The sequence below is a fragment of the Alligator sinensis genome, unplaced genomic scaffold (genome assembly GCF_000455745.1).
Source record: "Alligator sinensis unplaced genomic scaffold, ASM45574v1 scaffold2513_1, whole genome shotgun sequence".
In the NCBI taxonomy this organism is placed as follows: Eukaryota; Metazoa; Chordata; order Crocodylia; family Alligatoridae; genus Alligator; species Alligator sinensis.
Window position 1 is genome coordinate 8,629 of NW_005843426.1, and position 17,061 is coordinate 25,689.

Here is a 17,061-nt window from a genome sequence, read left to right on the forward strand (position 1 = left end):
CCGCAAGGAGCTGGTCAGTGTCAGCGGGCTCTCGGCCGGACGGGGCCTCGCGACATCACCGCCCCCACGGGCAGGGAAGACCAGTGGGGCCAAGTGACCGCGACGAGGACCCCGTCCAGCCCCTGCCGCACATCTCCGGGGCGGCCACAGCCTTCCCCGGCTGCCCAGGACCTGCTGCCCGTGTTGAGCCTGCATCGCTGTCCTGGGACGGACAGACGGACAGGCCGAGCCCTGGATGCACTCCCCGCGCGTCACGCCAAGCTGCTGCCATGGCTCCTCTTCAGTGGGGCCAAGTGACCGCGACGAGGACCCCGTCCAGCCCCTGCCGCACATCTCCGGGGCGGCCACAGCCTTCCCCGGCTGCCCAGGACCTGCTGCCCGTGTTGAGCCTGCATCGCTGTCCTGGGACGGACAGACGGACAGGCCGAGCCCTGGATGCACTCCCCGCGCGTCACGCCAAGCTGCTGCCATGGCTCCTCTTAGCCTCCTCCTTTTTAGGCCGAGGAGGCCCGGGTCCCTCAGCCTTTTAAAGCCAAGCGGCTTCGTGGCGGTGCCGTGGGAGTTGAGCTGCGTTGGCAGCTTTGTGCGGGGGTCCGCACCGCTGTGGGGCGGGGGCACTGCTGAAGCTGTTGTTCTAAAATCAAGGGTTGTGCTGTAAAATGCCTGCCCTGTCCCTGCCTGTGCAACCCCCACGTGGCCCTGCGTGTAGCCCCCGCGTGGCCCTGTCTGTGGTCCCCGCGGGGAGGCCGTGCCCGGGGAGGGCTCTGTTGTCATGGCTGCGGCCCGCCCCAGCCTTCTGATGACGGACACCTCAGAACCGTTTGTGAGGTGTCTTCGGTCGTCGCGGTCGTGAAACTTGTGAGGAGCTGGGGTGGCGTCGTGCGCGGGGAGCAGCAGTCTGCAGGATGCGTGCGTCCTGGGCAGGTGTGTTCCTGCTTCCCCGGCCATTCTCTCCGCTGAGCGCTTGGTGGTAGTTGCCTGACACGGTGTAGAAAGGCCGTATTGGGAAGTGGTGTGAAACCCCAAGACAAGAAATTGATTCAGTAGGGAAATTGTCATGGCTTGGCTGCAAGGGAAGTCTTCATTTTTGTGTAGTGTTTTTTTCTGTAGAAGAAGTTACTTTAGGTCAAGGGGTGGGGAAGAAATCTTTGTAGCAAATTTGATTTTCGTTGCTGTGTGCCGGGCAGGAAGGCAGCCGCAGGTGCCAGGCGCTGCAAGGGGGAATGCCAGCAGTGGGCAGGCAGGGGAGCTGAGACTGAAATCAGGAGAATAGCAGCAATAAATCCCTGTAGCCTGCAGTCTGCTGTGTGCGTCCTTGTACATCTTGCCTTTTCTGCATCTGTTTTTCAGCTTGTAGGTCCCCGGAAGCAAGGGTTTTGTTTGTGTGCGCGTGAAGAAGGCTGTTGGCTCAGGGCTGGGTGTCACCTCCGTCTCATCTCCATTTCTCACCCTGTTCTGTGACTTCACGTAGTGCCCAAACAGCAAATTACGGCCTTGCTTATACCAATTTTAAAATGCCTGCCCCTCTTGGAGCCTCCGAGCTCCTGTGAATGTTAGCTCTCGTATCATGCGCCAGAATGGGAATGACCCCCTTCTGTTTCTGTTTCCTTTCCAGAGAACACGAAAGAGCTGAAAGAGCCCAGGCATCGAAAAGATAACAGGCGCCCGGACCTGGAAATCTACAAGCCAGGTCTTTCCCGGCTAAGGAACAAGCACTTGCTTCTGAAACAGGAAGCGCCAGAGTGCGAAGGGAGCAGAGCTGGGGAAGCCAAGGATGAAACTGCTGGTGACAAAGATCCTCCTGTTGCTGCGGGGGGATCTCGGGTTGCTGAGGATCTCAGCAAAGGTGACAGCCAGAGGCAGAACGGTCCCTCCCAGGGAGATGGAGAGATGGAAAGTAAAGGGCTTGTTCAGAGCCAGGAGAGCTTGTCTAAACACTCTGCCTCGGAGGAGGGGTGCTCCAAGGTCAGCAGAAGAGCCAAGAAGCCAGACCAGCAGATCTATCAGCCTGGGAAGCGCCTGCAGTCTGCCGCCAAGGAGCCAGCCCCCCGGCCAGCCAGCGAAGAGGTCATCAGTAAGATGGAGCAGCTGAGAGTTGAGGGAGAAGAGACTGAAAGGGACCCTGGGAAAGGCACTAGTGGCAGCAGCAGAAATAAACAGAGCAGAGAGGAAAGAGAGGGAAGCCTGACCGGTGAGGGGGCAAAAACTGCCAAGGGAGACAAAGGCAGGCGGCTGGAACGGGGTGACAGGGTACGGAAGGCAAGCAGCGACCCGCCACAGGGAAAGCTCGCCTCCACCAAGAGGTACTCCCGCTCGGACAAACGCAGGAGCCGGTACCGCACCTGCAGCACAAGCTCTGCTGGAAGCAACAACAGCACAGATGGAGCCTCCCTGGCTGAGGTGGGGAAGAAACAGCAGGAGCGGGCAAAGGAGAGGCTCCGTCCTAAGAAGCAGCCATCTGCTTCCTCCACAGACTCCCTGGATGATGACCGAATGGATAAGGTGGAAGCCTATGGCCTTGGCAGGAGTTCGGAGAGGAGGAAGCGCCTGGAGCAGAGCCGAGCTTCTGAGAGCGAGTGGAGCAGCAATGGTAAAGAGGCCAAGGGTGCTTTGCGCGTCACCTTTGACAGCCGGACCATGAGCAGGGACAGCTGCACGTTGGAAAATGGCAAGAAAAGGCCCCCAAAGGGCTGTGTTAACATGAGTGATTCCACGGAGGCTGTGGAGGGGAGAGGCCAGAGCAGGGAGCCTCACGGGAGAGGCCGGGGGATTCTTGTCCTGCCTGCCAACACAGACCTCTCTGCCAGCGCTGCAGGATCCCCTGAATCCATGCATTCAGGGCCCAGGCTTCTGCTTGGCGGTGGGTGCAGCAAGGGGCCCAGGGGCAGAGGCCGTGGTGGCACTACCCGCAGGTTGTGGGATCCAAACAACCCTGACCAGAAGCCGGCTCTGAAGAACCAGGCCTCTCAGCTCCACTTCCTGGACACGGATGATGAAGTGAGCCCCACTTCCTGGGGGGACACGCGCCAGTCACAGGCCTCCTACTACAAGTTTCAGAACTCAGACAATCCCTACTATTACCCAAGGCCCACAGGCCCAGGGGCCCAGTATCCCTACGGAGGATACCCACTGCAGTATCAAGTGGGCCCCAGCAATGGTGTGTACCCAGGCACATACTATCCTGGGTATCCAGGCCAGTCAGGGCAGTACGTCTGCAACCCGCTCCCGTCCACCCCCCTGAGTCCTGAACTGGAGCAGCAGATGCGGAACATGCAGCAGCAGGAGCTCAGCAAACTCCTTCGAGAGGCTGGGAACCAGGAGCAGCAGCTCAGCAACCTGCTGTCCAGAGACCGGATCAGCCCCGAGGGGCTTGAGAAGATGACACAGCTGAGGTTGGCAGCTTTTGCTTTGGGCTATGCTGTCAGGGTTGGGCTGGGGTGGTGGGAGGCATTGCTGCTGGGAAGAGCTTTGCAGGAATATTGCCCATCCTTGGATAATTGTCTGGCAGCAATGGTTAGACCACTGCCCAGCAACACCACAGAGGCTTCTTGAGGGGGGGCTAAGGAGCAGGTGGCTGCCTTGGTTGTGACCAGCCTCATATGCATGTGCCGCGAGGTCGTGTAACAGTGAGCGAAGACGAGCCTGAGGGAGGCCTTGGCTTTGCAGAAGCGGCCTGTGAACAAGCACAGTGGCCTGCCCTTGACGAGTTAAAGGCAGCAGCTCCCTGGCCTCAGGCAGAGCTGCAGTGTCTTGTTACAGAATATCAGTGGTGGGTGGAAGGAGCAGCTCAGGAGGAGCCTACACCTGCCCTGGCTCTTGAGTTCTCCATGCTGTAGTAGCTGGGAACCAGGTGGCTCCAGGCTCTGGGGCTCCTGCGTGCCCCCGCAGCAACTGTCCTGCTGTACCCCGGGGTCTGTCTGCAGCCTGGACTTGCTCTGAGCACTGTGCATAGGGCTCTCTCATCCTGTTCTAAACTCCTGTCTAATGTGGGCTGCAAACATCTTCAGGCAGGGGTGGCAGCCTGGCATCACTCCTGAGAAGTGCCTTGCAGATTTATGGTGTCATAACCATGTAATAACACTGGCAGCTTTAGAGCTACGTAGGTTCTCTTGCAGCTGACGCTGTTAAACTCTGTGCCCTCCGGGCTTCCTGTGGGAATGGCTTGATGATGCCACGGAGGAAGGAAGACATTAAATTGGTACCCTGCTGTGTCGTTAGCTTGATAATGGCAGCGGCTTCTGTATTCATGACCTCCTTGCTCTCAGGACTTCTTCAGAGACTTATTTTCACAGCCGGGTGACAGCACGTCCAGTGCGTGAATTGGTTTCGGGACCTGTTATATGCCTTGTGGACTCTCACAGTCCAAGCTCCATGGTGGGAGTGACAGGCCTTGGCTGCATTTTGCTACAGACCCTGTTAGATGTCCTGGTGTGTCAGAGGGCTGTTTCTGAGACAGCCACATCTGATATGTTGTCAGACCAGCTGAAGGGATCTGGGAAACCTTGCTGACAGTAGTCTACCTTGGGCAGGGGACTCCTTTCTCAGGACTGTGGAGGCATTTCTACCCCAGCTGGCCGCAGCTCTGGGAGTGTAGCATAGGGAGTCATTTTGGCCTGGCCCTGAGAAAGAAACCTGATTTCATTGACTTTGTGACTCTCTCCCTCTGTCTTCCTTCCTTTGCGCTCTGAATGATCTGAGCTGGGGAAGTGTCATGTTAATGGAGCTCAGTAATCAGAGCGGAGGGTAGAACAGCAGGCTGCTATTTCTGAACAGAGAGGAGCCCTTATTTTTGTTGGGTGGAGGAGAGAGCAGGAGCATGCTTTCCATGGCGGGATCTTTCCTTGCCAGGTACTTGCCCTGTGTGCTCTTTCCTGGCCTCCACACAGAGACTTGGTGCACAGAAAGAGCAGTTGAGAAAGGGGAAGGTGCATCTGTGCTTTGGATCATCATTGGCAGTCTGTGCTTTCCCTTGGCTCGGTACTCTCGGGAGATCTCTGCAGGGGAAGGGGGAGTACCAGCGCCACTGCCCTGCCCCTGTGCAGAGCAGAGCTCCTCAGACTTGCCTCCTGAACTAAAAGGTGGGGAGGGGGCTGTGTGATGGCAGCAGTTAACAGCTCCCTGCAGGCGCGCACAGAGAGATTCATTTGCCATCTCCTGGCGTGCGTGACATTGCTGGCATTTTCTTCCAGTGTTGGCTGGGAAGCAGCAGATGTTCCCTGTGCTTGCGCTTGCTGTTCAGTTGCTGCTGTGTCAGCTTTTGCCTGTGTCTTGTTGCAGAGCAGAGATGCTGCAGCTGTATGAGCGATGCATCCTGATGGACATAGAGTTCTCTGATAACCAGAACGTGGATCAGCTGCTGTGGAAGAACGCCTTTTACCAGGTGATTGAGAAATTCCGGCAGCTCCTCAAGGACCCTCTGGGAGAGACTGCCCAAGAAATTCGGAACAAGCTGCTTCAGCTTCTGGATGAGGTAAGGGAAGGAATGGCTCTGAGCTGGTTGCAGCTTTGAAAGGAGGCTTGGTGCAGAGCTCAGCACCAGTCCATGCAGCTCAGTGACTTTCCCAGCTTTGCCAGCATCTCTCTGTGACTGTGGGCAGGGCCTTTCTGTGTTCTTTAGGTTCTGTCTGCATGGGAGAGTTGGAGCTATGCCGTTACAGTGGCTAGTTAAAAAGGACATGCTTACTTGTGATGGTGCAGCAAATCAGTTTCTAACTGATTTGCTTTGGCTTAAATCAGTTAGAAATTGGTTTAAACAGAAGTAAACAAGCACCCGTGCAAGTCCTTTGCACCAGCGCTTACAGTCTTACCTTTGGGTTAACTCTTGTGGCTTTCTGTGTAGTTTCCTCTCCTGTTCAGTGGGATGATTATGCTCTGCCTCCCAAAGGCATGGCAGAAGGCAGGGCAGGGTGGCACCTTAGGCATGGGGTAGCTTGATCTGTGGGGAATGGATCCTAGAGGAAGGTAACTGAAGGCCAGCTGAACCCTGGTGCTTCCTTCTCCCGCCTCCCAGGTGGGGCAGCAGGTCTTGTGCATGTGTTGACTGAGGTAGTTACAGCCAGCTGTTTGCTTCTTGCAGGGCACTGTTTTCTTTGACAGCTTGCTGCAGAACCTGCAGGTCTCGTACCAGTTCAAGCTGGAGGATTATATGGATGGGATGGCCATTCGCAGCAAGCCCCTGCGGAAGATGGTAAGTGGGCTTCCCTCCCAGGACTGGCTGTCAGACAGAGGCCGGAGCTCGTTGCACTGATGGGGTAGTTTTTGCGGCATCCTGAGGAGGTGGGTGACTGTTCAGCCAAATGGCAGCATGTGCTCAAGGATACTTCCTCAGCAGTGCTGTGAACTTGCAGCAAATCCTTTCCGGTGTGAAATACATTTTTGGAGGCTTAAAAAGAGAACAACTTGGCATGCTTCCATCCTTGAAGACAAGGAGAGGGAGGCCGTGTTAGAAAACCGTGTCCTGCACCTTGTTTCTCGAGTCTTCTCTTTGCTTCTGCAATGGAGCCAGGCCAGTGAAGGGAGAAATAGAATAGCTGCAACTCCCATGAGACTTGGTATCCTGTCATCTCTGGCTGGGGGGTTGCCAAGTGAGTGGGTAGATGGGTCTACTGCAGCAGGCCCCCTCATAGACTCTCTCAGAGGGAGTGGGCTGTGGAACTTGAGTTCCACTCTTCCCCCACAACAGGCATGGGGCATTTTGCAGGGGTCAGGGGAATGGGTAGAGCAATTTGTGCCAGTCCTATCCAAGCTGAGCTTGTGGCAAGAGTAAATAAGCTTCCTGGAAGCACCGGTTGGTGAGCCCCATCCAGGCAGCCCCCTCCTCCTGGAGCACACGTGCAGGCTGGCAGCAGCTGCAGAGCTCCCACGTGCGACACCGAGTGACTCTTTTCCAGGTGAAGTACGCGCTGATCAGTGCCCAGAGGTGCATGATTTGTCAAGGGGACATTTGCAGGTACCGAGAGCAAGCGAATGACACGGCAAACTACGGGAAAGCGCGCAGGTACCGTCCCCTCTTCCTCAGCCCTGCATAGAGCTCGTACGCTGCTGACTGCAAGGGAGACTGCCAGACCTGCCTCTGGCCAGCGCTGACTTTCCACACTGCCCTTTGTGTCACTGCTGCCCTAGGAGCAAGCTCTTGGGCAAGGGCTGAGGTGGAAGCCAAGCTGTGCAGCTGGCAGTGCAGAGTGTTGGGTCTGACAGGGTAGCAGTTGTCTGTTCTGCTGAGCTTCTGCTGGCAGTGCTTGCCTGATGAGCGTCTCGCATCGAGCCATATGTTCTGGCTGCAGCTAAACTTGGTGGCACCTGTTGCCTCTTGTCGCTTGTATTTTGTCTGATAAATGCCTTTGGCTTATCCATAGCTAAATGGAAGGCAGAGCCCAGTTCTTGTCCCTGACTGAGACATGGCGAGGGGGGAGGGCTGGGGAGCAGGTATCCTGGCCAGGGAAAGGAAAGAGTAGGATTAACTACCCACCACGCAGGTCCCTTTCATTAGGGGGGTGGCTTTCACATCGCATAGATCTGACGTGAGCAAGTCAACACAAGTGCATGGTCCCAGGCATCAGTGGGAACATGCTGGAAGTGGGCAGGAAACTCCTTTCCTCCTACGTAGCCTTTTCTAGTTGTCTTTGCGTGCTCCTTCTGGGGACCAGGAGAGACTTCCCTTGGGCTTTCGCTGCACCCCTTAGTCACTTCCCTACTGAGCCAGGAGCATTGTTTTGTGGTTTCTATCAGGCAATAACATGGCCTGAGGTCATCCGGCCCTTCTCCATCACAAGCCCTGTGTGGAGACTGCAGGTCCCACAAGGACTGTAGTAACAGGCAGATATGCTGGCTGTGCCCACACCCAGTAGTCAGAGGCACTCGTGCAAAGATCCTGTCCCACCAGCATGCCAGGGGCAGGGGATGACCCCTTTTTGTTAACAGGGATGGGGGGCACTGAAGCACTTCTCTGTAACCTGCTCTGTCTTGTCTCCCCTCCTCAGCTGGTATCTGAAGGCTCAACAGATTGCCCCCAAAAATGGCCGTCCATACAACCAGTTGGCGCTCCTGGCTATCTACACGGTAAGACCACATGTGGGTGGGAGTGGAAGGGCTCTGGCACAGGCACGGTAAACCCCCAGGGTGATTGAGGCAGCCCTTTCTTAGCTCGTGGCCATTCAAGGGGCAGTCCTGGTAGATGGTTTTAAAAGCAAAGTGATAACACCATAGGTCAGGGGGAGATGAGCCAGGTGCTTTGGCTGGTGATTTGTCTGTAGCTTTCAAGTCAGTCATGGTTCAGCTTCATGCTGTGTTTGAAGAGGTCCCAGTGCCAACCTGGGCTTGGCCCCCACAGTCCTGGCCCCAAGAGCCTTTCTAGCCTCTTGTGTCATGTGCGAGTCCCCTGGGAGGGCCGGCTACAGTTTCTTGTGTAAAGGTGGCTAGCTCCTCCTTGTCCTGCCTAAATCTTTTCCCCTTGGGATTCCTGCAACGGTGGCTGTTGGGAGTGACATGCACCCAGCAGTGTTCAGGACCTGCTGGCCAGCTGGGAGCAAAAAGTCTTGGAGAAGGTACTTTGAGTGAACAGATTTAAGGCCCCAAACAAAAGCATCTTGTTCCAGCACAGTGTGGCACTTCAGAGGTGGCTCTGTGGGCACAGTCACTGTTCTGGGCAGCTTCCTGTCTTAGAGCCCTGTACCAAACTGCAGGCATGGGGCTGGGGAGAGATGCAGGGCAGTGAGCCAGCAGGGACATTGGACACAGCAGTTTAGGGTTGCAGTGGGGGTGACTGTTGTCATCTGTCTTGTGTCCTTCCTTTGGGGAAGGGACTTGTTCTTGTGGTAGATGGTGGAAGCAATAGATGCTGTTTTAAAACTGAAGAGCTGTGAAACTTGTTTTTTTGTCACATACAGCAGTGTTCAGAGATGTTTCCCTGGCAACTGCTGATACTCTCCATGACTAGGCATGGGGTGCAGTCACTGAGCTGCCGCTGTGCTGGCAGGGGGGTCTGTGAGGCCATGGGTTTGCAGGAGAAACTCTACACCTTGAACATGTGTCTGTGAGGCCATCAGTTTGCAGGAGAAACTCTACACCTTGAACATGGGGCTTGGCAGGAGCTAGGGAACTGGAAGACCTAAGGTCAGTTCCCTGCTCTGACACGGATGCTGGCTGTGACCTTGGGTGAGTCCTTTAGACTCTGACCCTTTGTTCTCACCTGTGAGTTGGAGGTAACAGCATCTGTCTGCCTCATGAGAGTGCTGAAAGGATAGACACCAAAGGTTGTGAGATACTCAGATCCCAGGGGGAGGGGGAAACATGGATACCAGAGGGAGCCTGGATGCATGAGCAGCAGTCCAAGCTGGGGCTTTCAGGTACAGGGCTTTGGTCACCAACTGGTCAGGCTTGTTCACTGCCAGGCTCACTGGGTCTGTGGGCTGTACTCTGATGCTTGGCATGCATCCTTGGGGTGTCTGTGGGTGTGGACTTGTGCTGGCAGCTGTAGATTACTGCAAACACTTTTGGAGAGTCTACAGCATTCGGGTCTGGGACATGCTTGGGAAGCAGGGGTTGTTTTGTGCAGGCAAGTGCCCTGGGTGGCTTGGGGGTTGGCCTGCCAGGGGGTGGGTTCAGCCCACGGGTTCCAGGGAGCCTGGGCTCTGAGCATGCTTGTGTCCCTGCAGAGGAGGAAGCTGGATGCTGTGTACTATTACATGCGCAGCCTGGCCGCCAGCAACCCCATTCTCACAGCCAAGGAGAGTCTCATGAGCCTGTTTGAGGAGACAAAGCGCAAGGTGAGTCTTGGGATGCTGTCCCCTCCTCACTCAGGGGCTGTCTGCTGGGGTCCTGAGTTCACCCCACACTTGAGTGTGCTTCTCTGTGGTGGGGTGGGGCGGGGTGGGAGTGACACCTGTCGGACTCAGTGTTGGCCCTAGCACAGGTTTGAAAAACCTGGTTGTGGGGGTGGAAGAGAAGTTGCAGCTGCCAAAGTGAGGTCTCTTATCCTGTCTGTCAGCCAGAGCAGGTTGCAGGGTCCCTGCTGAGCTGCGTAGCAGCTCCCTTCTGGGGAGCACCTTAAAGCAGAGCTGAGCTTAGCAGTGACAGGAAATTGTTCCGGGACCTGCCTCATTAAAGCCTCCCCCTCCCCCCAGCCCTGTGCTGCTTGATATGGTAGCGGGCTCCTCCAAACCGGTCATGTTTGGATGGGCTCTGCAGATCCCTGCCCTGCCCCAGGTTGTGACATGTTGGCATTTCAGGGAATTGCCAGGTACCAATTCTTTTGGAATCTAGCAGTAGGACTCCAGGGCAGTCCTTGTGGCTGCCCTCACTCCTGCCAGCCTTCAGCACCAGAAGCCAGACCCTAAAGCAGGTGGCGAGCTGCTGGGTTTTGCAAAGTTAGGGAGTGACTGGTTCTTCTGCCCCTGTAAATAGAACGCCATTGCGTTCCCTGAGCCTTGATCCCAAGGGCTCTGAGTGCATGTACCCTGTCTGCACAGGCCGAGCAGATGGAGCAGAAGAAACATCAGGTGCTGGAGCTGAGCCCCAGCCAGAGGGGGAAGAGCAAGAGGTCCACGTTCCGACAAGTTGGAGACGACGCCACACGGCTGGAGATCTGGATCCACCCCTCCCACCCCCGCTCCTCCCAGGGCCATGAATCTGGCAGGGATTCTGAACAGGACAGTGGGCTTGGGAACCTCAGCCCCAGCGACGTGAGTACTGCGGGACAGAGCAGCTGGCTTGGTGTCACATGCCTGGAACGCAGTGGAGTGACACTGGAGCTGTTTTCCTTGTTGCTAAATATTCCAGCATTTTGGCTTCCCTCTGGGAGCTGTTCCTGGCTTGAGTTGGGGACCTAGTGCTTCTCGTGTTTAAGGAGTGTTGTTACCATCCATTCCCTGGCACTGCTTGGTGGTGCAGCTGCTGATGGGGTTGAGAAGGTGCAAATGGAAGACAAGAAAGTGGGTCTTCTCTGGGGCTTTCACTGGGGTTGGGAAGTGGAGAGCTCAGTGGGAATGGCTAATGATGATGCCCCCACTTGCAACTTTCTCAGGGCTGAGACACTTGCCCTAAAGCCAGCCGGTTGGAGCATTTCTCCAGGCAGTTGGCTGCCGTGGATTTGGCTTCCAGTGTAGGCATAGCATTTGTGTTGTCGAGTCTGCTAGAAGCCATGTGTATTCCCTTCCTCCTGCTAGGGAAGGAATATAGATCCAAGGAGTCTCTTTGTGGTGCCCTTTCTGCTCTGGCAAGCCTGTTTGTCAGACAGCCTGTGAATGTGTGGGCTGGGTACAGGAGGACGTCTGCTTGAGGTTTTACCTTTCTCTAGGAATTCAGTCAGTAACACGCCAGAGAGATTGCCAGGGAGCTCTGGGCAGCCTGTCCTGAGCAGGCTGTTCAGAGAAGGGGAGTTTCCTGTCGACTTGGGGAGAGCACTGAGCAGAGGAGGGGTGTTTCATCATGGACTGCAGGTCTCCTAGATTTGGCATGTTCCTTTCAACTGAGCTGAGCAGGGCTGAAGCCTTGGGCTGCTCACGGAGTACCCCTGACATGCAGCTGTCTGGCAGTATCAGTGCAGACTGAGGGCCCCCTTTTCTTACCAGTGTGGCTGGATCACATGTTTGAAGCACATGGCCAGAGGATGGCTTTTCCCTTCCTGCTGCAGTTGTGAGAGAGGCCAGGTTTTCAGGGATGGAGGTGAGAGAGCGTGGGGAGCTGAGGTGGCAAGAGCATGTGACAGCAGCTGCAGTTACTGGAGACTGCTTTTCTTTGTGCCTTCATCCATTGCTCTGCCCTTCCTCCCTTTTGACTCATTCAAAACCTGCTCCCACCCTTGCCCCCACATCTTGCTCTTCCTTTTCCACAAGCGCAGTGATCGGGAGTGGCTGAGGCGTGCTCGGTGTTGCCACTGGGTGGTGCTGTTTCTCCTGAGAAGGGAGCTGTCCCAGCCTTGTGTGCTGAGGCTGGGCAGATTCTGGGACCTCTGTCCTAGATCCAGAAGCAGGCACACAAACTATGGGAAGGGAGGGCCAGAGGAGCATGTGCCAGCCTTTGGATGCTTCCTCAACAAAGCAGGCCTTGACTGCTTTGTTGCCTTCCTCCCCAGCACAAGCACTCAGTGGTCCAGCTAAAGACAGTCTTTTCCTTTGGCTGGGCCTGCCATACAGGGGGCACCTCCTTCAGCACGTGTTCCCAAGTGGCCCGCAAGCCCTATGTGATTCTGGAGAGCAGGGTAGTGGGAGGGCAGCTTGACAGGGAGGCTAGAATGGCTCTCAGACATAGGGTAATGTTGCCATCTCAGGAGCTGCAGCTTGGTGAGGGGCTAGGGAAGAGATTCTGGAGCTGCTTCTTTCTGGGTTGTTACCTCAAACCCAGCCTGTCAGAGGTGACTGCAAGGGTTGCTGCAGTGGATTAGCTGCTCGGCCTTTGTGAAATCTGCTTGGTATGCTTCTGATCTCTGGCGTACAGGTGTTTGTGCAGTCAAGGAACCGTGGGGCCAGCCTTGGAGGCTGTGGCCTGACTTAGCTCTGGGAACAGAGGACTACACTCACAGGGCACACCTTAACCCTGACCTGCATGCTGTGTTATTGTCTGTGCTGGCTTTCCTTTCTCTCTGCCTTGCTATTCCTCTGCAGAGTGGGAGTGCTGGCTGCAGCCCTACCAGACTGCTCCGGGCACGGTGGAATCCAGCTGTGGCAGGTGTAGGCATGGCAGGGGCTGCAGCAGGTCCAGTTTCTATTGTGATGGATGCTCTCATGGGTGCAGTGGAGCCCAAAATTGGCCCCTGATTTAGGACAGGTTTGCTGTTTCCAAGGCAAGGCAGGCTCAGAGAAGGGGAGTGAGAGTGCAACCTCTTTTTCAGTGATTGTGGGCATGGACCGCTAGCTGAAGCCCTGCACGCTAGAGACATGCAGAGAAAACTAATGCAGCACTAAGGTTTGGGACTCTGATCTCCTTTGGGGCTCTGCATCTTTCCTTGCCCAGCCCAGAGCCCAGGTGCATTGACACTGGAGCCCAGGCTGGATGTTGCACGGTGACCATGGGTGGCTGTGTTCTTGTTCCTGCCGAGGGGTGGACCAGTGCAGGAGTCCACTGCTGTATTTTATGCAGAGTGGACCCTAGAACTGGGTCCCTGCTTCCCGTCTGCAGCTGGCTCCACTCACCTGCTGTGAACATGTTGGTTTTCATGTATGCAGGGTGGTGAGCTGGCTGGCCAGGAAGGCTCTCAGTCCCCTGAGAAAGTGTTAGTGTCACCCAGAGCTTGAGATTTTAATCGCCACTGTCAGGAAATGCTGAGTGAAGGTTCCCACAGTGGCCTTGCCTCTGCTTTGCAGTAGGTGCTTCAGTATGCTGCCTTGCAGCATGCAGGCACTAATATGGTATGCTCCATGGGACGGGGAGGCAGCTCTGCCCCTGAGAGATGCAGGCTGCCAGGCTTGGTGGCCCTGTGGCCTGACCCAAGCGAGGCGCATCTTATGTTTTAGGCTGCTTTAAGCTGCCACATGTGAATTAAGTTTCTTGGGTCCTTTGTGAGTTGGTTGCTCTCCTAGAGCTACAACAAGTTTAGTGAGGCCACATGGAGCCAGACCCCACGTCACCTGACCCCCTCCTCTGTGCTCCAGCCATGAGAACCTTCTCTCCAGTGTGATCTGACTCAGTTCTGGATTGAATGTGTTGTCTGCCCTGTGTTGTGGGCTCGTGCAATGATTAGTCTCTTTGCGATAGCATGTCAGTGCTTGGGGGCAGTCAGCCACAGAGGGGAGCGCACATGCTTTCCTTTTCGCAGCAGGATGGAAGATAACTAGCATGGTTCTGCAAATGAGCAATCAAAATCTTCTTCCAAGCTGTGCCAAGACAGGGGAAGAGCACAGGCCTTGTGCTGAACACTGTGGGGCTCTCACCTTTGTGTGTTCCCCGTCAACATACTGTGGTCACAGACTGGTTGAAAATGCCTAGGGAAGCTTCTTACAGCCGCCTTAGCACAACTTGTTGCTCTTGAGGGCCTTGATTTTGCTGGTGATTCTCTAAATGAGAATGTGATGGGTGAGGTTGCAAGTGGTAAGAGTGGGAAGGATGGGTGTGTTGCAGGGCAGGGTGAGATGGGGTGAGGAGGAAAAGTTGGGGAGAGTGAGCTGGACTAGCACTAGATCTGAGGCCCATCCTTCCACATGGGAAGGGAGGTGGGCTCCACTGGGCCCTGCACTCTTCCTTTCAGCTTCTGCCTTCCTCTGCAGTTCACTGGTCCTGCCTGTAACTGGAAAATCAGATCCTTAGTCATGGAAAGGTAGGGCTGGAAGGGACCTCCAGAGGCCATCTAGTCCAGCCCTACCTGAGGCAGGATCATCCCTATCAAAGCATGCCATACAACTATTAATTTAAACTCTACATAAGACTACCCATAACTCTCACGTAGCACAGACCTAACACGGAACTTGCCACAGGCAAAGCAGGAGAACCACAGTAGCTAATGTCTTGCTTCTGTAAAACGTTGGTCCTTGTTAGGTGATGGGGAAAACCATGCTTTAGAAATGTGAAGTCACCACAGCAGTGGAGCCGCATGGGTGGTCCTTGCTGAGATCCCGCCTGGACTTACCACCGGTGCTTTCCCTCTGTGGCTGTCTGCATGACTGGGCCCAAGTCCCTTCAGTTCCAGCCAGGATGTCTTTGGCTATTGTCGAAGTCCCTCTTCCTTTCGTTTTTCCTTTCTGGGTTGTTCTCTTCTGCCTGGTTGTGTTTTGGTCTGCGCTCATATAATTGACCCGTTGGCATCGTGTCTAGGCATCGCCATCATATCGTGACCAAGGGCAGGAGGAGGCATTTCCTTTGACTGCAGTGTCTGTTTGGACACCATAGCTGGTAACCATTCCTGCCAGGAGTGATTAAATAAGGCCCAGGTTGTGTGCTTCTCGGTCAAAGGAGGCTGCTGTCCTGGGCACCTCTGCATTTTGCATCCTTTTTTCTGTAGTTTCAGTAGCTGCTTCTGCTCCACATGCTCTTTCTGTGGGAGGGCTGGGTCACCTGGGTGACCACCTTGAATGTCCCCAGGGAGGAGAGCTGGGTTCCTGCTCTGATTTCCATCTAACATCTGTGCTGAGCCTAGAGGTCTGCATCTTGTGGTTTCAGAGATCAGGAGACTCTTTGAGCAGCTGTGCCAGGCTTGCTCATTGTGGCTCTCAGCTCCTGCCTGCTCACTCCCCCCATTTCTCACCCATCAGCCTGACTCAGCTGTGCATCATTGTCAGCCTTGCCTGCTAATCCATCCCAGCTGCCCAGTTCATGTTCAGAGCCAGGGCTTGCTTGGTCAGCACTCCACCCAGACCCCAGGAGTGCTGGTGGTTGTGGGGTGCCGGTGTTATCCAAGAGCTCATCATTGGCACATCAGCGGACATACAGCTATATCACAGAGGCACTCCATGGCCTGCTGAAGGGGCTATGTGTTGGGGGAAACTGCAGTTCTCATCCTACAGCGTTTCCTGTAGGTCTTTGCCCCACACATGTGGTTAGAAATAAGTGACTGACCAAAATGGAAATAGATGTTGTTCAAATTCTGCTGCTGCCCCTTTGCAGAGGCACGTGGGTGAGGCTGCTGCTGGGAGATGTCTTTTAGCAGTCTGCTGCCAGGCAGATAGGGACTGATCTCGCTGTTCCACGCTGGGCTGCCTTGTAGTAAACTGCACAGTTCCCAAGGACTAAAGAACAAGTGGAGACACAGCCGGAAGTTCCCAAGGTGCTGGAGAGAAGGTGCTTGGGTACAGGCAGGACAGGCCTGGTAGCACAGACTGAGCCTCCTCTTGCCCAGGTTCAAAGGAGGAAGCAGCCTGGACAGCCATGCTCTCTTTGGAGGTAGCTGGGTCACTCTGAGGACTCAGGCTTCAGGGCTGAGGCAGGAGGTGAGGGCATTGGCTCCAATACTGTGCCATAGTGTTAGAGGTGGTTGCTCCTAGGAGCAAAAGCGTTATGACTTAGTTTAGGACACCACAAGCAGATTCTTCCCCAGCTTTCCTTTGCTGCCTCTGCAGGACTTCGGAGAGTCGCTGGGCTGCTGAGCGTATCCAGCCCAGCTAGCTTAGTTTGCCAGTGAAGCATGTTTCCTGTTACATGTAGAGACACAGCGAGCAAGCCTGATCTGGGGGGGTTTTTACTTCAGAGAGCCCTGGTGGAGGACCTGCTAACATAAAGGGAAGGCTCCCTGTTTGAGCCCTTGTGGACAAGAGTGATAGGAGCTGGCAGAAGGGCAGGGATCCCTCCCTGTTTTACTGCCTGCAGGGCTGGACAAGAAAGTAGTCAGAGTGTCCTTTTGTTCAGGGAGCTGAGATCAGGAAAGTAACTTCAGGCAGCGAGGGCTTCAACTCCTGCCTTAGCGCAGCGGAGAATTGAGGTGCACACCTTCGGATACGGCAGGCTTTGTGAGGGCGCCTAGCCTGCCTTGCCCCCTCCGTTCCGCTGGAGCAGGGATCTGGGAAAGGTGAGAGCACTGGACAACCCCTGCCGCTTGGTCAGAGTCCAGCCAACTGGTGCTAACCCTCATGTTGCACTGGCAGGGCACCTGCCTGCCCACTGCTCAGAATCACTGCAGACGATGGGCAACCTACTGCAACCAGCTGAGTCGGTGCTTATCTAGCAAGCTTTTGTATTCACCAGGATCAGCTGCCTGCAGGGCTTGCCACAGGCTCTGAAGCATTATGGCAGGAAGCGGTCTCTGGGAGCTCAGGCCGTGTCTCTGCATGTTGGCTCTGAATGTCTCCAGGAAAGGGGATTCCTGGCTGCTTTTGGTGCCCCGAATGTTGCTGGCTGCAGAAGGATCCCAGCTGTGGGCCTGTGCGTGCTGAGCTGCAGTTGCTCTCTGCACTCATCTGCATTGCTCTGTGCCTGCTGCTGTGCTGTGCTACTACAGTCCATGCTCTTGCTGCAGTGAGGACGAGGAGCTTGGGAGCGTGGAGCAGGGAGTTCTGGGTGCTAGCAGGAGGCTACAGGATGGATATCCCAAATCCTCCCTTTTCCCATTGCCCGGGATACCAGGTGCCTGCTCTTTGATTTCCCGCCAGCCCAGGATACGAGAGGCAGGGTCCCTGGTTTCTCTTTCCCCGTCTTCCCACC

General features: G+C 55.5%; 1 protein-coding gene across 4 annotated transcripts in view; it reads left to right on the plus strand.

The window, feature by feature from the left end:
* The window catches only part of SMG6 (SMG6, nonsense mediated mRNA decay factor), a 113,365-nt gene that overhangs the window by 1,017 nt on the left and 95,287 nt on the right, over positions 1-17,061 (plus strand). The window contains exons 1-8 of one of the 4 annotated variants that reach the window (XM_025195197.1): positions 559-924; positions 1,616-3,392; positions 5,278-5,470; positions 6,077-6,187; positions 6,891-6,997; positions 7,980-8,058; positions 9,654-9,764; positions 10,467-10,679. In XM_025195197.1, coding sequence (XP_025050982.1) covers positions 906-924; positions 1,616-3,392; positions 5,278-5,470; positions 6,077-6,187; positions 6,891-6,997; positions 7,980-8,058; positions 9,654-9,764; positions 10,467-10,679 — 2,610 coding nt within the window. In that variant the 5' untranslated portion in view covers positions 559-905. Of the gene's footprint in view, positions 1-558; positions 925-1,615; positions 3,393-5,277; positions 5,471-6,076; positions 6,188-6,890; positions 6,998-7,979; positions 8,059-8,086; positions 8,544-9,653; positions 9,765-10,466; positions 10,680-17,061 lie in introns of those variants that run through there. The other 3 variants (XM_006038664.3, XM_025195196.1, XM_025195198.1) reach the window with 3 other exon arrangements.